Source organism: Antechinus flavipes, chromosome 2 (assembly GCF_016432865.1).
Source record: "Antechinus flavipes isolate AdamAnt ecotype Samford, QLD, Australia chromosome 2, AdamAnt_v2, whole genome shotgun sequence".
Lineage (NCBI taxonomy): Eukaryota > Metazoa > Chordata > Mammalia > Dasyuromorphia > Dasyuridae > Antechinus > Antechinus flavipes.
The window spans coordinates 93,499,291-93,526,109 of record NC_067399.1 but is presented as its reverse complement, the minus strand read 5'-3'; the positions used below and the strand labels follow the sequence as shown (position 1 = coordinate 93,526,109).

Below are 26,819 nucleotides of genomic sequence, written 5' to 3'. Positions count from 1 at the left end.
CTTGGCAAAGATGTTAAGAGTAGATTATCTTCCCTTCTTCAGCTTATTTAACAAATGAGTAACTGAGGCAAACAGGGTCACATAGATAGTATCTGAGGCCAGATCTGAACTCAGAAAGATGTTTTCCTGACTCTAGGTTTGGCTCTCTATCCACTATGCCATTTAGGTGTCCTGAAAGAGTAATTTTGTATGTGGAAAATTGCATATTGAAAAGTCAAAACTATTTTATGCTTATTCAGAACTGGTTTCTTTTTTTTTTAAATATTGATATCTTTTTCTTATTTTCTTTTTAATTTATGGAATAAAACAAGTATTTCCATAAAAAATGACGATTGCACATTTTTTTCTTTTTTCCTTTTTTCTTCTCTCCCCTTCCCCCTTTAGAGATTGCTGTCATTAGACACAAATAGGTGTCTATACAAACAGATGTATATATGTACAATTATTCTTTTATCAATTCTTTTTTCTGGGTACTGATAAAATCTTCTTTCATTGGTCCTTTATAGTTAATTTGGGCATTTGGAATAGTCAAAATACCTTATTTGTTCAAAGTTGTTCTTAAAACAAAATTGCTGTTACTATAAACAATGTTCTCTTGGTACTGCTTATCTCACTCTTCGTTATTTTATATAAATCTTTCAATATTTTTCTAGAATCATTCAGCTCATTTGCTATTAATATCTTTCAATATCACTTTTATTTCCAAATATGCCTCTCCTCCCTTCCCAAGAGAGCCATCCCTTGTCAAATAAAATTTTTTAAAAAGGGGAGGGCAAAATTTTTTTAGTAAAACTAAGCAAGATATAACAATATGTCATTGTTCCACATGCGTAGTCCCCTATTTGTTAGAGAAGAGAAGGTGCATTTTTTTTCATTTCTTCTCTAGCTAAGGTTGGTCATCATTATTACATAGTTCTAAATGAACTTTTTTTTTCTGTTACTCTTCTGATATGCAGTGAATAACAATGATTTTACTCTTACAATAACTATAAACATGAATCCTAGTGTTCCGAAGGAGGTATCAGCCAGATAACACTGTATGAGAAATCATTCCAGGCATGATTTAACAGTAAATTCTCCAGTAAGATGTGGATTCCAAATACATACACAAAATCAGCAACGTACTTGGGAGTCCTTCCAGAAGGTTAGGTCTCAGAAGCTGAAGAGTCAGAAAATGCCAAGTCAGAGAGTAGAAAATTCAGTCTTAATCTATTTCTGCGCAAAGAAAAATAGCAACAACAACATTCTGGAGATAAGCCTCTCTAAACTCTAAGCACAAACTCCAAGCACAAAGAGTCATCATTCTCACAAGAGATATATTCTATATAGTCTTAGCAATGAGCTTTATTTAGAACCTTTTTAGTCTGATAGGACAAGGATACTTCCACGCCACAGCTGGAGACATCAGAGTAGGATTTCGGCAGGGTGACAGCATAGTAGCTTATATTCCTGTTGTACTTTCTAGTTTATAATTAAAAGAACGCTTATTTTGACAGTATGGTACAATTTCCGAAGACCTTTCTTCCTCCAACAACTATCCTAGGCCCATTTTACTGGTGACTGAAAGTAAGCTGGCTAAAGCTTGTTTTCATTTGGTCATTTTTCAGTTCTGACTCTGTGACTGCATTTGAGGTTTTCTTGGCAAAGATACTGGAGTGTTTTACCATTTCCTTCTCCTGCTCATTTTACAGATGAGGAAACCAAGGCAAATAGTTAAGTGAGTGTGACACAGCTAGTGTCTGAGGCCAGATTTGAGCTAAGAATGATTAAGTGATTTGCTCACAGACTAGTGAAGTGGCAGGATTGGCACTCAAACTCAGGGCTTTGGATACCAAGTCCAGTGCTTTTTGTACTCTATCAGGCTATACTTTCCCTCAAAAAAACCATCAACTGTACGTATTATGTGAGTCTTTCCACGTACCTTGAGGTAGACTGGACATTAAAACTCAAGGCCTTTGCCTACCCTGGGGAACACCCCGGTATTTGTTCATGGAATTTTTCAGGGTGTTGCTTGCCAACCATATATCAGGGACTGATAATACCATTATTACCAATTTCAAGAATCATTTTTTTCTGATTGGTTGAGGGAATTTAGTCTCCATCCCAGTGACTGCCCAAATACGGGGAAAACTTGGGGAAGTGTCATTTGCGGGAAATAACCCCTCTTAATAACGGCGCCTTTCCTCTGTTAATTGTTTCTAGTTATCCTGTGCACAGCTTGCTTTGTATGCACGTCTCCCCGTTCAGTTGGAAGCTCCTTGAGGGCAGGGCCCGACTTGCCCATAGAACTTCCAGTCGGAATGTTCATTTCCTCCCCCTTTATTTTTTATTTTCGCACGAGGATGTAGCAGACGGTTACTGAGGGTTTCTTGATTGCAATTGGGAATTATGATACTTGGGGCAAATTCCTTTGGGGCTGAGAGGGGGAGGGGTCAGAACGAAGATTCCCACGACCTCCCGTAGGAGCTGCCGCTGCAGTCGGTGTACAGTCCCAGACGGCCGCCCCGCCGCGGCCTTCCGGGGGTGCTCCTCAGGAAGGAACGAGCCACCGCCTGGCGAGGGAAGGCGGGCGTCCGCTGCCGGCGCCCTCGGCCCCTTTTCACCCTGTCTGCTCTGTCTTTGCAGGGTTTGGCATGACCACGCCCTCTACGGTGGCCGGGAAGGCCTTCCTCATCGCCTACGGCCTGTTTGGTTGTGCGGGGACCATCCTCTTCTTCAACCTCTTCCTGGAGCGGATCATCTCGCTGCTGGCGTTCATCATGAGGGCCTGCCACGAGCGGCAGCTGCGCCGCAGCGGCCTGCTGCCGCCCACCTTCCGGCGCGGCTCGGCCCTGTCGGAGGCGGACAGCCTGGTGGGCTGGAAGCCCTCCGTCTACCACGTGATGCTCATCCTGGGCATCTTCGCCATCCTCCTGTCCTGCTGTGCCTCTGCCATGTACACCAGCGTGGAGGGCTGGGACTACATGGACTCCCTCTACTACTGTTTTGTGACTTTCAGCACTATCGGCTTCGGGGACCTGGTCAGCAGCCAGCAGGAGGCCTACCGCAACCAGGGCCTCTACCGGCTGGGCAACTTCCTCTTCATCCTCATGGGGGTCTGCTGCATCTACTCCCTCTTCAACGTCATTTCCATCATCATCAAGCAGGTTCTGAACTGGATGCTGAAGAAACTCAGCTGCCAGTGTTGCAACCGGTGCCGGAGGCCCAGCTCCCGCCTGGGAAGGCGCAACGCCATCACCCCCGGTTCCCGCTTCCGCCACCACCTCAACGCCATGGAGGCCGACGGGCACTATGACAGTGACGCCGAGGGCCGGAGGCTCTCGGGAGAGATGATCTCCATGAGGGATTTGATTGCCTCCAACAAGGTCTCCCTGGCTCTCCTGCAGAAGCAGCTGTCTGAGACGGCCAACGGCTACCCCCGAAACGTCTGTGTCAACACCCGGCAGAACGGCTTCTCGGGGGGTGTGGGGGCTCTTGGGATCATGAACAATCGGCTGGCAGAAACGAGTGATTCCAGGTAGATAGGGTGCGGGGGGGGGGGGGGGGGGGGGGGGGAAGGACAGCGGAGGCGATTGGGGGGGTTTTCTTTTTAAATTGGCCCTAGGAGGGCAGCGCTGTCTAATTCTTTATCTAGCAAGATGAAATCAGATACCAAATACCAAGTGATCCTGCCGGAGCCGCCGGATCACCAACCGATTTCGGAAGACCCCAAGCCGCCTGCTAGTTCCCGAGTCCCCGCCTTGGGGATCTCCGTCTCTGGCAGGCGGGCCCGAGAGGGACGCTCAGCTCTTTGGAGAAGAAAGACAGTTTCTCTCCGCTGGTAGAAGCACGGAGAGTATCCCCTGCCGTAGGGCCGTCAGCGAGGACTGCACCGGGTCCCTGCTGCAAAGTTCTCCTAAACCCCAAAATACATGGTGCGGTTTCTCATGGCTCGGAATTAACTCCCCGGCATTTACAATTTGGACCCAAAATAGTGATTTTTTTTTTGTGGTTTCTCCGAAATGACAGTTACAGTTACGACAGGTCGGAGGTGGGGAGAGCCATGGGTTGCATATATATGTATATGTGTGTATATAGATTTGTGTATATTATGTATGTTACAGTACATCTATTATACACACAATATGATGCTCTAACATTATGCAATGAGATGAAACATATCACTTATTCAGACTATTGCTCCCCCAATTCTGAATTTGCACCAAATAAGGAGAATTGTTTTTATCCTTTTAGCAATCCCTAGGCACAGGGGGGCCAAGTGCCCACTCTGACCCCGAGGCAGAACCCCATGTCCTACCTAGGAACACTGCTCCAGGGGGAGGTAGGGAAGAAATGGAGAGGGGCGTAAGGGGGCAGAGGAAGTCAAAGCGGAGGGGAAATTCAAGTATGGCAGCCCCTTCCCAACCCCAGCCGTTACCCCCAAGCCTGCATGGCCTCAGAAAACTGTAACTCGGCAGGAAGACAGCTCACTAGAGCACTGGTTCAGCCACGTGAGTTGGTATTGCTCCCAGTTCTTGGCGATGCTTTTCAGTATTACCTGAGAATTTCTGACTCTTCCATAGAAAGATTTTAACTTTTCAAGTCGTTTTTATCCTGATCAGTTTAGAAACAGTGAGTCTTATGGATACCCCAAAAGCCCTCTCCTCCGCTCAACCTCTCCCCTCCTCAGTAAGCTCAATAGTCAGTCAAAGCTCCATTACCCATTCTAATATAGCAGAGAAGCAGCAGATAATCCAAAAGCCAATCTGATTGGCGGGAGGAACATCAGAATGTCCTTAATTCTCATTAGTCGGGCTAATGTTAAAATTATTTAGCATTCCTTGCCTCTATAAATCAGCTAAGCTTGGGCAGTTGTGGTCAGGGAACCAGTGTGGATGAGAAGAGGAGAGACCTGTCTGATGTTCAAATTTCACTTTGGGGAATCCGTAAGCTGGTTTGCCCTCTCACCCTTCACACTAACTGGTTTACTTATTAACAGAAAGACAAAAAGTTGAAGATCTAATGGCAAAGGTTGCTCTGTTCACGGTGAGAGCAAAATGATCCTGTCTGGGTAAAGGAAGCCATTTTCCATTCCTAATGATCTTTAGGATAAGCCCTGAAGTGTATTTGATGATAGAGTCAGAGAAGTAGAATGGATTTCTGAGATCATCATCTTTTTAAATGAATGGCTCAGAGGGAGAAAAGCTCTTCTTAGTATGAATACATTCCAGGCCTATCACTAGAGACAGCTCCTGATATGGATTAAATTACTGGGAGATAACAAAAAGAGATGTGGTTCATGAGGTCACAGATTATAGCTAGTCCGAAGCCTTCTTTTTTTTTTTTTTTAAAACAGATTAGGAAACTGAGACCAGAGAGATTGAGTGATTTGGCCATTGTCCCTTAGGGATAGAGCCAAGATTCTAATATAGCTCATCTCACTCCAAATATATACACTGTTTTCACTGCACCATACTGCTGGGAAATTTCCCTAAAAGTTAAGTAAGCATCTGTATCTGATGTGTGTGTATGTGTGGTATGTCTATATATAGCCACGTCACACACACACACACACACACACACACACACATTTTATGTATAACCAGGAGGAAGTACCCACAATGGTAAGATCACAGATACATCCAAGTACATAGATATATATATACATACATATTCATATTATATAAAAAGATTGAATGATAAATTTCTTTTCTCCCTCATGCATACTGAGCCAGATCCTAGCAGGAAAAAAAGAATAATCTAAGAGACAATAATTTGATTCAATCACTGAAAGGGGAAAGTGAGGCAGAGAATCCCCCAGGAGGACTAGAGCTTTGAATTTTGAGGGGTCTTAAAGGTCATTTAGGCCAGTCTCCTCAGTTTGCAGTGACTTGCCCCATAATGCCATAGAAAGTGAGAGAAACGGTGTGACCCAGTGGAAAAGTGCTGGATCTGGAGTCAAGAAGACCTTAAATTCAGCCTCTGACACTTACATGCTGGGTGACTACCTGCAAATCATTTTCCCTCTCTGAGCTTCCATTTCCTACCTGTAGGATACCTGTAGTACTTACCTCACAGGGTAAGTTGTGAGGCTCAAAGTAATGTTCAGGAATCCCCTACACCAGTGAAATTCCAGCTCCAGGGGAAAAAAAAAAAAAAGAAAAAAAAAAAACAAAACAATTAGTGAACTTTAAAGTGAGATATTAATGTTCCTATTAGCAGTAATAGTAAGTGGCAGAGTTAGATTTGAACTCAGATCCTCATACTCCAAACCCAGCATTAAATGTTCTGTGTCAGTTAAAATGGATATTAGGGAATAAGAACCATGCCAGACTGTGTTAACTAAAATGAAGGAGGAGAATCTTCCAAAGGATCCAAAAGTCATTTCTAAGGTAAAGTTCTGAGATAGAACCTTCTGAAGGCTAACATTGTAAGAGTTGCTATCATGAATCCTAGACCTCAGAATGTATTGCCATTGTCAAAGGCTAACCAAAACTACTTCCTGAAAATGCCTCCTTCCTCCTACGTCTCCAGCTCAGTTAGGTGGATGGACTAAGGTCACTTCTTGAGAATCTTCCAATAGGAGGATTCCTTGTTACTTCATCACTTTCATCACCTCTTTACTAAATTACTCAGAGTCTATTGGAATGTGTTATTTAGGGATTTCTTACTTTCAAAAGGGCAGTCTTCCAAATATGCAAGTGATATTTAGAATGGCACATACAAAAAGGATCAATGGGAGATCAGAATCATGTATCAAAAGGAGAGAAAAAGAGTACTCTGCTCCTTCAAATGTGACCAGTGACCGTGATAGACATCCAAGGAGGAACTCCTAGAAACGCAGACAGAAACAGACAAAGAGACAAGAAGCTAGAGATGAACAGAGAAAGGGAGAGATAGAGACAGACAAAGATACAGGAAAAGTTACATAAAGAGACAGGGGGCAGAAAAGGAAAGAGAGAGTCAGAAAGGAGAGACAGAGACAGACAAAGAGGGGAAGTTACAGAGAGAGACAGAGATGGACAGAGAAAGCAAGGGAGAGGGAGAAAGGGAAAGAGAGAAATGTCTCTTCAGGTACAAGCCAATGACAATCTAAAAATAAAATTTATCCCTTTAAAAGAACAAAAGATCCAATTAGAGGTGTCTTTCAGGTAACATGAAATAACGTCAGGAATTTTCTGAAAAATTTGGAGCAGGAATTATATAGATTTCATTGTCACATAAAGACTTTGCCTATCAAGGCAAAATAGCTGTCCTTCCAAAGCAAGCACGCTCTAAAAGCAAGAAGGTGGCTTAGTTGTACTTGATCAAGGTGGAGAAGTAGATGCAAGTAGAATCACCATAGTCAACCCCATTTCTCCATTTGCCTACAGACAGGACTACATTTGAACCCATCCCAGGAAGAAGAGAAGAGCTGATCTTATCTACAGGAAAAGAGAGCCCCAGATATACCTCAGCAAACCTATTTCCAGCTGTCAGGAAATACTCCCTGAAGTCAAACCCAGATCCCCCAGATCTCACAGGAACCTTAGCACAATTTTTGCTTCTTGCCATCTGCACCAGCTTCCCCATGACCTGAGCTGAGCTGGTGAAAGGTATGTCTCTCATCTCAGGGCACTGCACCTCAGAACTTAGGAGGTTTCAGCTAAAAATCATGGGACTCCAAGTGCCAGCAACAGCTTCCAAAGAACCTCTGTCTCTAAGAACATAGCGTGATTAAAGTTGGCTTATTAGTACAGACTTGACACCCTAATTGCTGTTTCATTTGTCACTCTGATCCCTGAGGGAGTGTACCAAGAACACAGGAGCTCTTTGGGAAACACTGAACCTGGCTAGAAAAAAGCTCCCTCCACCTCCTCTTCCAAGGACCGGGTTCCTCAGCCCTCTGCCCACAACTGCACGAGTCCAGAGTCTGCTCTTTGCCCTTTTTCTACAGCTGTGCCAGCTGCCTTGCCCAGGGCAGTCCAAGCAGAGCCACTCCAAGATTTTCCCAGACTGCCAGAGAATTCGGGGGGAGAGGGGGTTCCATACTGGTAAAAAGATAATGACTCATTCCCAGCGCTTTTAAAGTCCCACGCAAGCACTTTCCCCTTTCCTATAATCCAACTTTGTCTCATCCAATTTCAGTATTTAGCTCTCCCAACCTTACGATAGCAAGGCATTTAAAACAGCTGTCAACTGAACCTTGTCTCAGAGGAAGCTTGGGCTGACAATTTCAGAAGCTCTCCATTTTTGGAAGTTGCTCTTAGCCCATACCTGCGGCCCACTAGTCGCTGTCATAGCAGGAGCCCCAGACAGCAGTCCGTTCCAGCTGGATAGCTGTAAGGGGCTTTTCTGTGTTGCCCAGAGCTGAACCTCGTGGTCCCGGCTCACCCCTCAGACCTGAGAGCTCAGGCTCCAAGTTTCTAAGTGACTAACTTACAGAAAACAGGAAATCCAAGTGAGTGGGAAGGGGGAGAATAATTAGGGTCTCCCTTCTATAATTACCAAAGGCTTCCACATCTCTTTTCTCAAGTTATCAGGCTGGTAAGGAAGCTTCGCCAAATCTTCAGAGAGGAAATGTCTTTAGAACATCCCAGGCCTCTGTTACACACAGAGCTGATGGGACTGCATCCCACTCCTATATTCCATTGCAGAGGGTTCAACAGGTCTAATGCCCAAGAACCCATCATAGCAGATGACTAAACACTATAGGGCATGTGTGCATGTATATATAGGACTCAGCCTTACAATGGACCACCACTGTCCACTTGCCCAGGAGGAATCAGGGTTTAGACCAGGTAGGGAGAAAACATTGCCAGTCTCATCTCCCAGAACCAAGGAAAACAAATCTGGTCTGGAAATTTTGATGTACTTCTTTGCAAAGACTATATACATTTTACACAATAGTAAGCTTCCAAAAAAAAAACCCTGGAAAATCTTCCCACTAAGTCTTCCCCAAGTCTTGTAATCCTGAGAAATGCACTGGGGTCAATCTCATGCCAATGGAGTGATCAGAACAGGGACTGATTTAATTGGAGTCCTCCCCTCAGAACAGAATTTGTCTGGGAACCTGAGGCAGGCAGGCAGGCAGGAGGGCAGGCTGCAGAAGCAATACAAACCCCCGCTCAGTTCAATCTTACTGTAACTTTCTACCTTCAAAAAGCACAAGCAACAATCTGGATGCCTGGAAAACACTGAGACAAACCACTGCTTTCTGCAGCTCAGGTCTGCGGGAGAAGAGCTGTTGGGGATTTTCTTTGTTTCTTTGTTATTATTGTTTTTAACCTGCCTACCCCTGCTGGTAACTTCCTACCTGCAGGGATGGAGGCTGGTGAGGAATAGGAAGAGGAGGAGGAGGAAGAGGAAGAAGAAGAAGAGGAAGAGGAGGAAGAAGAGAAGGAAGCTCCATTTGCTTCCACTAGGGAATAATTTAACTTTCTGGAGTAAATTGAATAAAACTTCAGGCACTACCTTGGCAAACAGGTATACATTCATCTGTGTATTTTTGGAAAAATGGTAGGAATTATGCCCTACACTGGCCTATCTCCTTTCTCCCCACTCCCATCCCCAGGCAAAAAAAAAAAAAAAAAAAAAAAGGCTAACCTTGCTTTATGAACTCTTTTTGTATGCAATGTGTACACCTTAGAAGGGGATCAAAGCATGTCTAGCCCAACTGTGAGAGGGCTTTCTTAAATGATGCATTTATTTTTCTGAGTAGTACTCCAAAGGGATGATCAAATTAATGATAAATAAAAAGCAACCTGACATAATTTAAGCCATTCTCAGTCTGTCTTTCAGTCTTGCCTTCTTTCCCCCAGCCTCTGCAATAGAAGCTTCCTCACAAGTGTTCCCAGATCTTGACCTTCCCTCCACCAAAGGGTCCTTGAATAAATTACAGGTAGTCAATATACTTGGATTAAGGGGGAAGAGGATTACATTTATTTCAACATAATCAATTTCCTTCATAATCCTATGCATTTCATTTTATGTATTTAAAAACATTCTGAGAAAGGGTGCAGTCTATCACTCCATGGCACACAAAAAGATTAAGAATGCATCAAGAATACTATTTGATTACTGGGGCTTAAGAAATAAATATTAGAAAACATGAGGTTGTGAGATAGTTTTAATTGGTTGTTGTACTATGCACTTGGAGGAGGTTCCTTGCTACCAATCATTGGAGGTAACCTTCTCTTGCCATTTGCTACCTGTTCATAGATTTTTGCATGGAAAGAACCTGAAAGGTCACTCAATTCAAACCTCGCTCACTTCATAAGTGAAGTGGTCACTTGGTCCATAATCACAATGATAGTAAGTGGAAGAACCAGGATTTGAATGCAAGTCTCCTCCTTCCAATAAAAAACATTCTTTTCAGTGCCCTGTTTGCTCCAGAAGAGCAGAGTACATACCATCCATTGCTTCCATGAAAGGATCAACAGCCACTGGTGGTCTTTTTCTTACAACCAAATCCACAGACTGCTGCTTCATGTTTCCCTTTCCATTTCCTAGATAAGTGCCAGAGAAATCACTGGATAATATTTTCAGTTGAAGAATCCCCAAATGTATCAGTCCTAAATTTGCTTTGTTAGGACTATAACTTTGGTTGGGAGAAGTATTATTCCACGAATACTTCTGTTTTTGTCATTAAATAGAAATTTTAAAATTTTATACACACACACAAATTTCAGAAGGTATATGGGAAAAAGACAATAATCACAAAATAAGGAGCCTAATAGATACTTGAGGAATGTTTCAAGACCCATATTTTAAAAATAGTTTTGAATGTTGCATAGTACTTTGGGGATAAGGGATTGATGACTATTGAATTGAATTCTTCTAATCAAAAAATCTTGAAACCGTTTAATTGCATCATGGGGTGGTGGAAAGAGCCTTTCTAGTTTAGGATTCTTTACCTAATTATCTTCCTTGAACTTCCGTTTTCCTATCTGTAAAATGGTGATAATGATATCTTTCCTCACCTATAACACAGGGCTATTGTGAAGATGAAATGTACATTCAAATGAATTAAAATACACACCATTTTTTGCAAACCTTAAGGTCCTCTTTGCTGGCTACTATTACAATTTGAAATGTACAATGCCCTTCTACAAGCCTATGATACTATTTAAAAAATAAGAATAACAAGCAAAATAGTCCCAATTCATTTTGATAGGACATTTCTGTGGCACAGAAGAAAGGTGGTTATTCCAGCTTATGATTACATTACAAATCCCTTTTCTTTTTAGCAGTACCTTAATCATCATCTTCAAAAGTACAGACTCCACAGAGACATGCTTCCTCCCACCTTCCACTTTTTCCTTCCCTCCTTTGGAGTCTTTCAGTTCTGAAAATTGCCAGGATAATGGGGAGGGAGCGACGTGTCCTCACAAAACAACAGCTTTCAAACCAAGGAGTTTGGGCAGCCACCCCCCTACTCCCCATCACACACACACACACACACACACACACACACACACACACACACACGCTCTCAGCTGTGGCTTCCCCAGCTCCAACCAACTAGATCATTGTCACACATATCTCACTGCCCACTTCGCCGCCCGCCATGTTTCTGTTTGTTAGCGCAAACTGGTTATCTACAGTAAGTACCAATTATCTTTCCCATGCTGGCTAAAAATTGGAAGGTATTCTAGGTTTGGGATGCTAATCCTTCTACCAGCAACTCTTAGTAGCTATATAGCCTCAGGCCAACTACAAACAAAATTAGGTCTTAGTTGCTTTATCTATAAACTATGGAATAATAAATGTAGAAATAATAATAAGCATTTATCTGGCACATTAATATTTGTATTTATTATCTCATTTGATTCTCACAACAATCTTGTAAAATAGCTGCTATTATTATCCCATTTTTATGGACAAGGAAACTGAGCCAGAGAGACTACCCATGGCTTGCTGTAGATCCATACAGCTAATTAATTAATTTAAACTTTTATCTTTCTTACTTCAAGTCTAGCATTTTAGACATGAGGACATCTTGGCTGCCTGATATTTTATTTGCAATAACCAGGGAGGTGGTGCAAATGCTTTCTTAAAGTCCCTTTCAACAATAGATTCTAGAGTTCCTATAGCTTTCTGAAATCCACAACAACATAGGCTCTAAGGGTAGGAATCACTAGTTTTCCAGGACAAACTTTCAACCACCATTGGTTCCACCCATCAAAATTTTGGTCCCTTCAAAACTTTGGGTTTTCTAGATCAGCGCATTCACCAAGAACAAAGAATAGGCTAGAAATATTCTATTTCTTTTTTATAGTCTCTCCTTCTCTCTGTCTCTCTCTGTCCCTCTCTGTCTCTCTCTCTCTCTCTCTCTCTCTCTCTCTCTCTCTCTCTCTCTCTTTCTCTCTCCACCCCCATCCAAGAACCTGGAATATCCCTCCAACAGAAGTTTTTCTGGTCTGTTTTGTCATATTTTTTCAAGAAACAAAGGAAAGTCAAAGTGGCTGCCTGGGGACTGAGTCAGCCTCTGTGATTTAGAAACCTCTCAGAGGAGAAAACAGGGCTTTATAAACAGCATATGTGGCTGTAAGCTGATGCCGAAGAACATTTTATCTGAGGAAAGAAATAAGAACAGATGACAAAGATAATAAGGTTGTTTTTCAGCCGAGTCCGACCTTCCATGACTCCATTTGGGGTTTTCTTAGCAGAGATATTGAATTGTGTTATTTCCTTATCCAGCTCATTTTACAGTCGAGGAAACTGAGGCAAACAAGATTAAGTGATTTGCCCAGGATCATGTAAGATTTGAACTTGCATCCTCCTGAATCCAGCCGTCTATCCATTGTGGCACCCAAAGATAATAATAACTCACATTTAAACAGAAACTTAATCCTTGCTAAGTATTCTTCAAATCAATTTAATAAACAGCTACTATATGTAGCAAACTATATGTGTGTTTATATATACATCTGTGGTTATGTGTATATAAATATATATATACACACATATAGTAGACACAGGAAGTAAAGATAAAATGAAATGGTCAAAGAATTACAAAGTTGGAAGTCACGTAGTCCAACCTCTTTTAATAGAAAAGGAAACTGAACCCAGTAGAGTTAAATGGTTTGCCCCTAGTCAGACTTATAAATAGCAGAATCAGGATTGAAGCCAAGTCTTTTGATGCCTGATTCAATGTTCTTTTCACTGCTTCCTGACCTCAGGGAGTTTCTATTCTTTGAAGGGAATGTATCCTGTACATAGACAAGAGAGAGTGATTTCATCGGGATCAGGAATTCCTGAATGAGAAAGTCCTTCCACGAAGCAGGTGGGCACTATCTCTGCCCCTGATAGTTTAGAATTGCCTAGGAATCTGAGTGGCCCACACAGCCAGAATGTGCCTTGTAGGAAGGGAGGATGGAAGAAAGAATTTATTATTAAGCGCCTCCTATGTGCCCTATGTTAAAACCTTGACAAATATATCATTTGGTCCTCACAACCTATTACGGCTGAAGAAATTTAGGTGAATAGAGTTTAAATGATTCATCCAAGACTACCCAGCTAGTAAGTGAGGATGGATTTGAATTTGGTTTTCCTGACTGCAGATCCAGTGCTCTAAAGCCTAGCTGCCTCTAGGAAACTAGGAGAGAGGAGGTAGGAACTCTGGGATTCAGGGAGCTGAATCTCCTTCCCCTTTGGGGAAGTCAGGGCTTTATACAGTAGGCAGAACAGTGTAACCAGAAAGATAAATGTGTGAAGAGAAATACGATGACATCAGGGAGGAAAGGTAGATTCAACAGGAATCTCAGATATCCCAGAGAGGCTGGTGGTATACATAAATAAGGGGAAGCTGAGTCACCCTCAGACCACCCAGACTCCCCTAGCTCTTAGGTATTCGAGCGGGGGTCCAAAGCCATCTCTCATCTGGTGCTGATACCGAACCAACTGTCTAACGGATAAATGAAAGTTCCAGGGATGGGAGGGACAATCAGAACAAAAGTGAGACATCCAGAAAGTAAGTCAGGTGTGCATAAAGCTAGGACAGATGGGGAGAAATCAAATACATCTCTGAGCAGTGGCCTTTCCCTCCAGGGAGCTTCCTTCTAGGACACATGAACAGGCATATTGTGAGGCTCAAATGAGATAATGGATTTAAAGCATTTTGCCAACCTTAATGTTTGCAAATGCTAGTTATTATTACTATTATTAGCCCCCAGTCACTGGGCCTCCAGGGTGGTGATGACATCAGTCATTCCACCTCTACTGCAGTCCTGCTGAGCTCCAGCAATGTTTATAGAGCAATACAAGGGTGTGCTGGTAAATATTTAACAACCAGGCTGGGGGATGGTAAAAAGGGGGAAACATATGCACATATACTTTTAAATTTTATTTGCTTATTGGTTAGTTGTGTCTGATTCTTCTTGACCTCATGTGGGTTTTCTTGGAAAAGATACTGGAGTGGTTTTCCATTTCCTTTTCTGGCTCATTTTACAAATGGAGAAACTGAGACAAACAGAATTAAGTGATTTGCCCAAGTTCCCACAGCTACTATCTGATGTTGCATTTAAATTCAGGTTCTCCTGATTCCACAGTGAGCACTCTGTCTACTGTGTCTGCCCCTGAGCATTAACGCTTATTTAAATCTAGACAAAATGATAAATCAGACCTTGATTTGTAATTGCTCATTTGTGAGTTGTAAATGCTCACTCCATAATTTAAACCTTGGGCTCTCTATGCTGGTTAGAGCTGGCTCCACAGTGCCCAGTCTCAAAACTAAGACAACCTTTCCTCAAGTTTCATTTGTGACCAGCTTTGTAACCCTGGGCAAGTCATTTAAACTCAATACCTTAAGCAACTAATATAATAAATTGCAGAGAAGGTGCTAACCTGCCGTGGCAAAGGGAATTTGCTAATCTAGGAGTTCCTTATACTAATAAAATCAGTCTCTGCCCTCCCTAACTTCCTTCTAACACTAACTACAATGTTCACCTTGCTTCCTTCTAAAGCAATTGGCCTGATGGATTTGGGAAACCAAGGGGTTTTGTAGCTTGGGCACCTTCCCACAGTTATCATCCAGGGGATCCGGGGCGTTTCTGCCCCTGCCCGTGTTTTTTTTTTCCTTTTTACTTCCATTTCTTGAGTGATTATTGTAGCCTAGCACATTCTCAGTGCATTATTTAAAGTATATAAACTACTTTACTTCCCTTCAAGGCAATTTCAATTTTTATACACAGGGATGATGTGAGTTGGTTCAGCACCAAAATGATGTGGATGATGTAGATACCAAATAATAGTAGACACAAAAGTTGGGGTTCAGTTACACGTGAAAAATTCACAATGACCATTCTCTTTGGCAAAAGGTTAATTTATTTAGGGAAGAAGTTACAGACAAAATGAAGGGATACAATAGACACCTGGAATGGTAGATATGAAATAGAGTGGAACTCTATTTCCTCAGTGGAACTCACAATTACCCAATAGAAAGGGAGCACTCCTTGAGATTGGGGCATGCCCTTAGTTGATAGACTAAATCCTAAAAGGGGCTTAGCATCCTAAAAGAGTTAGTTAGCAGTAAGGAGAAGTGGAGTTGGGAAGCATAGTGGAGTTAAGAGAAATCCCATATGGCACGGGGCATAAAGGGAAAGACATTATGAGGCAGAGTGCTGTGGCAGACTGATCCAAAGGAAGGCAGCAGTCATAGGATGGCCCAAAAGTAGATTTTATAGAAAAAATTTAAGCTCCGGGACATGACTGAGATTTTTCATAGGACATGGCAAGGTGAGATAGCCGGACACTTCTACAGAAGGTGGACCTCAGGGGTTTGATATAACTTGAATTTCAGATTGGAAAACCGTCCCAGAGGGTGGGACCAGGGAGCTAAACTGATCTCTGTCAGTGCCTTCTGCCTGCTTGCCTCAGAGATCAATTCTTTAGTTTCTCTTTGTCCTAAACACCATTCAGAACCTCATTAGGGGCACTGACTCAGCTCAGCTATACAGACCAGTTTGTTACAGAATCAAAAAGGTTCAAACTTTTCCAGTCATTGCTAAGTCCCTTTACTAACTGATTAATTCCAGTCCAAGGACAGGGCTAATTCTTCCATTCCCGTATTCCCTGGGGATCTAATTTAGAAACATCCCTGGATACTGCTCACAAAGTTTCCCAGCACTAAATCCTACCTTTCTTGAGTACTTAATTCTCATGGTCAGCTCTCTTGAGAATATGAGCCACCTGTCTTAAAATTTCTCAACTGGTTGTCCCATCTAGCATCACAATCCATATTAATCATTGGTGTTTTCTGACCTCTATGCTTTTGTTAACTTTTACTGATATCTTTTTGTTTACATCAACTTCATTTTCATATGCTCCCAATGAACCACCCTTTGTCATAAATGAAGGGTGAATAAAAGGGGGAATGAAGAGGAAAAGCAGTCCAGCAATATCCACATATGAACCATATCTGCCTTGTCATAGTCCTTCACCTCTGCATAATCGATCAATTAATAAACATTTTTAAGTGTCTATCACTGTTGGAGCACTAAGCCAATCACTGGAGATATGAAAAGAGGCAAAAGACAGCTTCTGCCCTTATAACATAATAAGGGAGACAATATGCAAATATATACAAATATATACAGGGTAAGTAGGAAATAATTAACACAGTGAAGGCACTGGAATTCAGAGGTCTAGATTTTGTTGGCAGCCAGAAGTAGAGTGCTGAGCCTGGAGTCAGAAGACTCATGTTCCTGAGATCACATCTGGTCTCAGATGCTCGCTAGATGTGTGAGCTTGAATAAATCACTTACTTATCTGTAAAATAATGAGAAAATGGCAAATCATTCTAGTATCTTTGCCAAGAGAATCCCCAATGATGTCACAAAGAGTGACAGATAACTGAGCCACAAAGATTTAATTGGGACATAAAGGAGTCCAGAGAAGTCAATAGTTGGAACAGGAAAGGAGAGTGTCCCAGGTTTGGGACACAATAAGAGACAGTATCTGGAGCTGAGGTAGAGTGTCATAGAAGAGAAGGAGAAATTTTTCTCATATCTTCTCACAAGCCAAACTTGGTCATTATAATATCACAGAATTCAGCTTAATTTTTTTATTATTTAAATTTTTCTAGTTATTGTGCATACTAATTTCCTACTTATTTTACTCTGCATTATATATCTTCTATACTTCACTAAAGCCTTCCATGACCCAAAACACTCTCACCTTTAAATTTTTACAGATCATGTAGCTCTCCCACTCACTCGTATTAAATAACTCAAATAACTGTTCAACTTCACATACTTTATTATGGATTTAATTTGTAAAATTGCCATTGTTTCTAAATTGAGATAGATATGAACATTGGATATTGCTACTTTGAGTTTTGTTTTAGTCCCAGTGCCCAGCAGGAGCCTAATAAATGCTTTTTGATTGATTAATCACTGAATACCAGATTCTTTGTTAGTTATCTTTGTAGGGGTGATATGTGTGTATATATCATAGTAAAACAAATATACCACCTTTGTGGGGTTGGAAAAGTGTCGTTCGTGTAATTTTGTATAGTGTGTGCTCTCTTGTTCAAGCTGCTTTCCCTCAGAGGGTCCTACCTAACTATTGCTAACTCCAATTATCTCTGGGAATATAATCAGCTTTAAATCAGCTGAGATCCAATATCAAGTACCACACAGTCCAACAATAACTGACTGAACAGCCCTGGAACTACCATGGAATTTAGTTTGGCTCTTCTGGAAGCTATGGCAATATTCAATCTGTTCTTAAACATTGCTATTTATCCATATGTAGACCCAGTTCAACCTGCTATTTTATGAGTGAATAATAACATATTTATTAAGCACTTACTATGGCTATAGGCACTATGTTGATCCTTATAATTAGCGTAATACTTTATCAGTCAGTTTTAAACCCCAGCCAATCCTGTGGGAAGAAGATAGGAAACCTCACTTTGGAATTCCCCCACTGGTCAAATTAAATAGTAAAATGTTACAAGAACTGCAGCAATTGAATGACTAGGATGAGTGTTGAAAAAAAGAGTATAACCTTTTTTGCGCACACGCACACACACCATCCTTCTTCTCTCATCCCTACTTAACACAAGGTTAGGTGCACAGCTGGCTCAAAATAAACCTTAACTCTGGCTGCAGATGTTCTCCTCTTTGCCTCATTATCACAAATTGGCCATCATTGAGGCCCTAAAAATAAGCAATCACTGGCCAGATACCCTTTGGTGTAGCCCATTCTGTGACCTTACCACCTTAAGATCCATTCTTCCTTTTACTCCTTAAAGTAAAGAGATTATACAGCTAGCTGAGCTAACAAGATTTAAGTGAATCACTAGAAAGGGGCCTTGAAGAACATTGGACTGACTGGCAATCAAGAAATCTTGATTCTTTCTGATACTGACTCTGCCACCAGTTAATTGTATAACCTGGTCCCTTGACTGTACAAGGGAGTTCAATTAAATTATCTCAAAGGTTCTTCCTACTTCTAATAGGTCATTATTCTATGAAAATATTCAGAATGGAGAAGTGTTCCATTAAAGAATCATTCTCCTGAGTCATTCACTCAATCATTTATACAACAAATATTTATTCTCTGACTTGAACCTTTTGTTCTCCCTTCTCTCAGTATGTAGATAAAAAATGTCTAATTTTCTAGCTGCAAGGCTGAAGAAAATGTTCTGAACTAAGGACTATATGTGCCGTTATCCCAATAAAAGACTCAGTCTAAAAGACAAATACATAGAACCCAAAGCTCCCTGGGGTTTAGAAATTATTTCCTTAATGACCTCTTCTCACTGGTTGATAGATGGATAGAAGAACAGACAGAAAGACAGAAAAAGAAGACAGGGAGACAGAGAGACTCTCACTATAGTCCAGGAATCATAGGGATATAAAAAACAAAATGGCATGAAACAGAAACTACCTTTTATTTGGGGTCTCAATTTCTTTATCTGTTCAATGATATATCCAACTCCCTCTCAGAAAAGATGAGGAAATTGAGACCTAGAGAGTTTAAGTGACTTAATAGGGAGTTGGATTGAATGATCTCTATGGTCACTTCCAGTTTCAGTGATTTTTGAATACTAACTCCTTACCTCTACTTGTCATACTCAAAAGTCAACTTAGTTCCCCTATTCTTATAAGGTGTTCCCTGGTCCTCTAAATTATTAGTGCTCTCTGGTCCACAAATAACATAGTATGTACTCATGTGTATTCTCCTAAGAGATTATAAGCTCCTAGGAAACAAAAACATTTTAGTTTCTGTCTTTCTATCCCACAGTGCTATACACTGTGTGCTATACACACAATAGGTGATTGATAAATGTAGAATTGAGTAGGATGGAAAGAAATTATTATAATTCCTCTAATGGTATTTTTCCATGTATATAATTGAAAGAGAATTCAATATAAATCTATCAGTGTCTACATATTTTTTGGTTAATAGAGAACTAGAAATAAATGCTAATTTGGGTACCTTTACATGTATTCACATGAGTTTGTACATATGCATCCTCCATTAAAGTCTTATTCCAATTCCTCATCAGTGACCCTTGGTTGTCAAAGGCTATACCAATAGAGTGCAACCTTGGCATGTCCTACCAAGCTGGAATTCAAGAATGAGCCCAATGATGGATTGCATGTCTTCACTGTCAAAAAATTTAGGTAAGTTTGGATAGAATAACTACCAAAAGGGTGGATGCCTAATAGTAATTTTTTTTTTTGGTCATAGCAGCTCATAAAGTCTTTTTGCTAAGATTTACATCTGCATTGGCAGAAGAAATGCCCACATCAATGAAATAATGGACCTTTTAGAGCAGTGGTCCTCAAAGTGTAGTCCAAAGAATTGTTGGGGTCTCTGAAACCCTTTCAGAGGGTCTACAAATTCAAAATTATTTTTTATTTCTAATATAGTAAATAGCTATAAATATAACCCATGTGAACAAAAACTCTTTGAACAGATTCTTGATTTTTTTTTAACAACATGAAGATACTGAGAACAAAAGTTTGAGAACCACTGTTTTAGAGTATTGGAATATATACATAAATGTTTTGATACTTTTAAGGTTCTCTAGTTCCATCATTGTGGAGATTCTCTTTGATGTTGCTTCTTATGAGCCTTGTCAGATAATGAAATCTGAAGTCACCAAGAGTCATAAGATATTGATTGATTATGAAATTATACATGTATAAATGGAAAGAAGAAGGAAGAGGAATGGGAAGGGAGGGAAGGGAAAGAGAAAGGGAGGAAGAAAAGAGGAAAGGAAAAAGGCAGAAGGAAAGGGAGGAAGAAGGGAATAGGAGGTAAAGAGGAAGAAAGAGAAGGAAGGTGAGAGATAGATTATGAAAAATAGAAAGTAGAAAGAATATTCAACCTGAAGTCTAACCATCTGGATTAGTAAGTATATAATTATGAACAGTTCACATCTTTTGACCATATTTGCCTCATCTATAAAAATTGGGATAATAAATTGTATCATCACACTAATGGGATTGTTATGAGGAAAATGTCTTGTATATCTGAAAGCACTTTATAAAGGTGAGTTGCTATTATATTATTTCCTAAACTTGCTATTAAATAAGTTAAAGTAAAATCATTTTCAAAGGAATCTTTACTCAAACTTAGGCATCTATCCTGGATGTTCCTCAGGAAAAGAGAAATTGGCAAAGTGAGTTGTTTGAGGACACATAGCATAGTCCAATGAAAAACTAGAAATGAAACCCAGGTCACTTAGCTCTCATATCTGAATTTAATTTCAGAACAATAGAGATGGGGATTGGTACCTGAAAGACACTGAGAAAACCCTGAGGTAAGGGTTGAGAATGGCAATACTTTCAGTATTGTATTGCCCTAATATAATTCACTCTTCTTCTTCCATCTGCCATCTGTCAGTGTTGGTCAAAATTTCAGATACTAGTTTCAGACCTATATCTAGTGTTAGATTATACCACTGATGGTATACCACAGTAAAAATAGCTCTTGATCTGGAGTCAGGAGACCTGGGTTTGAATGTTGATTCACCCACAGACCTCAGGTTAAATTACCTTAATTTTTCAAGTTTAGATTTTCTCAATTAAAAAATAGGGACAATTATATTTTTATAATTTCTTTACTAATAATGCTGTCAGTGAAAGAATGCAGTTTTCAACCCTCTTTTCCCAATTAAAATAATCACAGAAGGTCTAGCTAGATCAATTGAATAAAGGATCCCAACTATAAACCAAGTATAAACAAGTCCTTAATTTACATTGCACTGGGAATAGAGAGAAACACCGTTAAGAAAAATATGGACAGAAGCAAATACCAAAAGATAGCCAGTTGAAGGAAGAACTAGCTTGATGGCACTGACACAGAACAAAATAAGCTATGAATGTTTAAAAAAAAAAAAAAGTCATTTAGCTCTCAAAAACCAACAAAGGGTTATATTTAGGAGGAACCTCATAATACTACAAATGGAATAAAGGACTTGTCCTTTGTACATATACCATCCTACACTTTTACTGTCAATATGAACCCATTCTACTCAGGTACATTTTATATACAAAAGGAAGGTATTCCACAAGAATGGAGGAAACGTTTTGCACCAATTATTCTTACAAAAACAGTTCAGTAAATTCCTTTCTTAAAAGTTAAATAATATGCCTGACATTTCTTAAAAACTAATTAAGATTTTTCAATAGAAAGCACACTGGTGGGGGCTCATAGTAATAGAATCCTAGCCCTCAGGGTTACAACTAGAATCCTAAGAGAATAGCAGCAGTTGCTGCCAGGGATACAGACTGCCAATTTGAAGCTTTGATTAAGAGAAAATGCTTTCCTGTATTAATGTGAGTTGTTATTGTTTTCTCAACATATAATTTCATAAAACAATGATAAGAATCTATTCACTTTATATGAAAGTCTCAAGGGAAGAGAGACTATCAAGACTGGCTTGAGGCTTAGGTCAAGTAGGCAGCCAATTATTGGTATGATTTCAGGGATGCCAAGAATGCCTTTTTCTTCTCCCCGCCTCCTTTTCATCCCCCTGTAAAAACTACCATTACTTGCTTGCTGAGATCTGAAAATAGGCTTAAGCCTTTTATTCCATGAGGAGAAATCCTTCTGGAAAATGCAAGTCATCTCCTGGACTAGAGCATTTCAGGGACAGGAAAGATAGTCTGTGACAATGCCTAAGTTGGAAAATAGAGTGTGAAGGTGCAAGGGGAAGTCAGGTTACAAAGGGTTTTGAACACCAAACTGAGGATTCTCTAGTTGATCTGGGAGGTGACAAGGGAGCCTCTAAAATTCATTGAGTTTGGTAGTGACATAGATCAGTACATTAGGAAGATCACTTTGGTATCTGAGTGGAGGATGAATTAGAATGGAGAGAGACTTGAGGAGGTCCCATCTTCTATCAGGCTTTGGCAATAGTCCAGGTGTGAGGTAATGAGGGTCTGCACCAAAGTAGTGGTCAGACCAGCTTTCACCTGATCAAGTCATGTCCCCAGTGTAAGCCCTAAGTAAGGGTTCCTTCCCCAACCCATACCTTTATATTCTCTTCTGTAAAATGAAAGCCTTAGATTGATGCTAATTTATAAGATCTAGAGCCAGAATTTCCTTAAAGAGATCTTTCTATGGGTAAGAGACTATGAAATATCTCTCTATCTAATTATTAGTAAAGTAGAAAGAGTTCTAGATTTGGAGTCTCAGGATTTGGGTTTTAATCCGGTCCACTTATATGTCACTTCACTTCAGAGTTTTGGGTTTAGGGTTCCTCATCTATAAAAAAGGAGGGCTTGGCTTAAGGAACCTCTCAGTTCTCTTTTATCTCTCAACCAAAAATACTAATTTTTTAAAAAAGAGACAAGCTCTTTATTTTTCTGATTTTTTTAATACCTGAAATAATAAGATAAAATTGCCTAGTGGTTGAAGAAATGGTTAACTCTTTCAGTCCTGGAGGAGACTTAGTAAATAGATGCTTTGGGGTGTTAAATAGTCCCCTTCCATTCCTTCAAAGAGTTAATATCCCTGACAAAGAGAAACAATGCTCTCCCTCCTCCTGCTGCTGCTTAGCAGGCTCAGACCCAGGGAGTTTTTCCCTGTTCTCTGCACCAAGACTGCAGTGCCAGCCCGCAGATTTCTGGCCAGGCTGTCAGCTTGGCATCTCCACCAACGGATGCCATTTGGACACATTCCCCTCGCTGGAGACACTTCAAAGAGATCTGTTGCCGAATTACATGTCACTTTTTTTTTTAAAGGCAATAGGGAAGAAAAAAAATCTAACCATGTGACTAAAGAGAGCAGCACCAGCATTTAATTTTGTACTCCAGTTCACCCACAGAAAAGACAGGGAAGATTTTTAGTTCCACAATAGGAAACCAGGCTGTGCTTGATGCTGATTTCTACCCTGGCTTTCTCTCACGGACTTGAGGAGAAGGGAAGTGGGTAGGGGGAGGAGTGAGAATAGGCAATTTGAGAAGAATTCTCTAGGGAAATCCTGGGATTTTGAAATAGGAAAAGACCTTAGAAGGTATCTAATTCAACTCCCATCCCATTTTACCAATGAAGAAATTAGGATTAGAAAGGTGATAAAGTCACACAGCAAATTAGTGGCAGAAATGGCTGAAGACTCATGGTTTAGGGTCCTTTTGACTTTAGCTCGCTGCAAACATGGAGTCTGTTGAATAGACCTGGGAAGAATCATTACAAGTTCCCCCTGCCTGGAATACTCTCCTCTTTCCTCTTTGACCATCCTTCTCCATCAATTCCTACAAGACTTAATTCTAAGCCACTCTCCCTTTCCTTGCCCTTTCACTACACCTTTGTTACTGAACTTCCCCAGTCCTTATTCATATCATATTATCTTAGACTTATCTTACAATGCTTTGTGATTATTCTCTGGACAATTAGAATGTAGCACTATCTTTTGTATATAGACCTCCTTCCTCCCAGGGATGCAGAGAAAACAGAAGTAGGTGTGCTTGCTAAATGGATGAAATAAATCACCATCATCAGCATAGACAGCCCAATGTCTTCCACACAAAGGATAGCAGTGTCTTACACACAATATTGATTATTTAAAGAGTTTGTCCACCACCTGTCTTTGGGATCTGATAGACTCTATCAGAGGATGACACACATAAGTCCAGGAGTGCTCATGGAAACAAAAGATTTTTAAAGAAATTTGAGAATTCTGATGGACTTGGCTCTTTTCAGCAGTGAGGTATTTCAAGCCAGTTCCAATGGACTTGTGATGGAGAGAACCATTTGCATCCAGAGAGAGAACTGTAGGGACTAAATGTGGATCAAAACATAGTATTTTCACCTTTTTTGTTGTTGTTTGTTTGCATTTTGTTTTCTTTCTCATTTTTTCCTTTTTGATTGGATTTTTCTTGCTCAGTTCAATAATTGTAGAAATATATATAGAAAAAATGCAGATGTTTAACATATATTGGATTACTTGCTGTCTAAGGGAGTGGGGGGAAGGAGGGAAAAATTTGGAACACGAGATTTTGCAAAGGTGAATGTTAAAAACTATGCATGTATTTTGAAAATAAAAAGCTAAAAAAAGAAAAAAAAAGAAATTTGACAAAGAAAAATGGCATAGTAGACTTCTTCCTGAAAAGAGGGTTGGGAGATTTTGAGATTTCCTTTCCTCTCCTTCCAAGATCAGACTTTGGGTGTTGGCACAGCAAGACTGATACATTTTCCGATTTCAGAATTCCTATTCATGCCTAAATTAGGACTCAATAATAATGAGCATTTATTAAGTACTATATGCTAAGAACTAGTCAGGTCCTTAGTGATATAAAGAAAAAAAAATGAAACAATCCCTGCCCTCAAAATACTTCCATTCTCTTGGGGTGAAACGATATGGGCACAATAAGCAAATATAAACTATATTGAAAGTAATTTGGAAGAGCAAGGGGAATCAAATTAGTCTTCTGTAAGAAGTGGTACCTAAACCAAGCTTTGAAATAAGTGGAAGATGCTAAGAGGCAATGGTGAGGAGGGAGTTGTGTATTATTATTTATCATTGATTTATATTGTTTGAACTTTATGGTAGAGATTCTTTCAAGTCCAGAATGTCACTACAGATTATTTGAACTCAGAATGTCATCCTGATCTCAATAATTCTCCAGGAATGCCTGATAAGTCTACAAGGAATTTAGGATCCCTCAGGACCTAGATCCATCCCAAATATCCTTGTTTGGGATCCTTCACCCAGGTCTTATTTTGAGTCCATTTAATCTTGTATTTTAGATTTGCCCAAATGATATTGAAAGGTTCTATTTACTAACGTCCATCTCATTCTACCTTCCTTTCAAGTTGCCCTCTCAAGCAAAAATTGTTTAACCATATACCTGTGGTTTGTTTGTGGGTTCCCTTGTTTAAATCCTATGTAATATAAACCTTCTAGAGTTTGGGTGAGAAGGAGCCATGTCTCCTTTCCAGCTCATTCTTCTCTACCAAATGACCTAATAAATTTCTTTTAAAAACTATTTCAGATTTTGGGATTTGCTCTTGCAAACAACATGGTACATTCCAGGCATAAGGGACTGCCTTTAAAACTATGGAAATGGGATGAGAAATAGAATGTTGCAAGCAAACCAATTTGAGTAGAGGAAGATAGGTTGTAGCCAGATTGTACAGAGCTTTAGAAGTCAAGCAAAGGATGTTGAATTTTATCCTAGATGGAATGGGGAACCACTGAACATCTTAGAGGAGTTTGCAGAGTCAGACCTGTGATTTTGGAATATCATTTTGGCAAAAGTATGGAGGACATATTGAAAGGGGAAGAGACTGACAGGACAACAAAGAGGTGGTTCTTATAGTAGTACAGGTGATGAAGGCATGAACGAGGTTAATGGCTATGAAGCGGGGGAAAGAGGACAGATGTGGGATATACTGTGGAGACAGAATAACTAACCGTTGGCACTTAATTGATTGAGAAGTGTAAGAGATGAAAAACCAGAGGATAACTCTGCGATTATGAACCTGGATGACTGGAAGGATGAGAATATGCTCAACATAAATGGGAAAATTAAAAAGAGGGGATGGTTTGGGCGTCAAAGGTCTGATTTTTTTCACATTTTGAGTTTGAAATGCCTATAGTACATTTAGTTGGAGATATTAAGTAGCTTGTGACACAGGGCTGAATTTCAAGAGAGACTGAAACTGCATATATAGATCTGCAAGTTACCTGAAAACAGTTGTTAATTGGAGGGGAAAAGTCCCTATTATGTATCAGGCACAGTGCTAAGCACTTTGTGTCATTTGATCCTTACAACAACCCTGGGAGAAGGGTACTACTATTATTTCCATTTTACAATTGAGGAAACTGAGGCAAGCAAAGGTTAAGTGTCTTGCCCAGAGTCTCCAATTAATAAGTGTCTGGGGCTGAACTCAGGTCTTCCTAACTCTGGGTCCAGCATTCTAGTAATCCTCTTGAACAGTTAGCTGCCCGTAATTGTAACCTGGTGAGAACACCAAGAGATTGAGTATAGAAAGAAGAGTTGAAAAGTGAGATGAACTCATGCTAAGTGAAATGAGCAGAATCAGGAGATCATTATATACCTCAACAATGATACTGTTTGAGGATGTATTCTGATGGAAGTGGATTTTTTCGATAAAGAGAGCTAATTCAGTTTCAATTGATCAAGGATGGACAGAAACAGCTACACCCAAAGAAAGAACACTGGGAAATGAATATAAACTGCTTGCATTTTTGTTTTTCTTCCCGGGTTATTTATACCTTCTGAATCCAATTCTCCCTGTGCAATAAGAGAACTGTTTGGTTCTGCATACATATATTGTATCTAGGATATACTGTAACCTATTCAACATGTATAGGACTGCTTGCCATCTGGGGGAGGGGGTGGAGGAAGGGAGGGGAAAAATTGGAACAG

The 26,819-nt window shown here is 40.3% G+C and overlaps 1 protein-coding gene across 4 annotated transcripts in view; it reads left to right on the top strand.

Annotated features, from left to right (window-relative positions):
• KCNK12 (potassium two pore domain channel subfamily K member 12) overlaps nt 1–26,819 on the top strand; it is a 105,676-nt gene that overhangs the window by 48,893 nt on the left and 29,964 nt on the right. Inside the window, exons 2-3 of one of the 4 annotated variants that reach the window (XM_051975226.1) lie at nt 2,626–3,517; nt 19,478–19,595. In XM_051975226.1, coding sequence (XP_051831186.1) covers nt 2,626–3,517; nt 19,478–19,553 — 968 coding nt within the window. In that variant the 3' untranslated portion in view covers nt 19,554–19,595. Of the gene's footprint in view, nt 1–2,625; nt 3,522–3,581; nt 3,915–7,352; nt 9,732–19,477; nt 19,596–26,819 lie in introns of those variants that run through there. The other 3 variants (XM_051975227.1, XR_007950314.1, XM_051975228.1) reach the window with 3 other exon arrangements.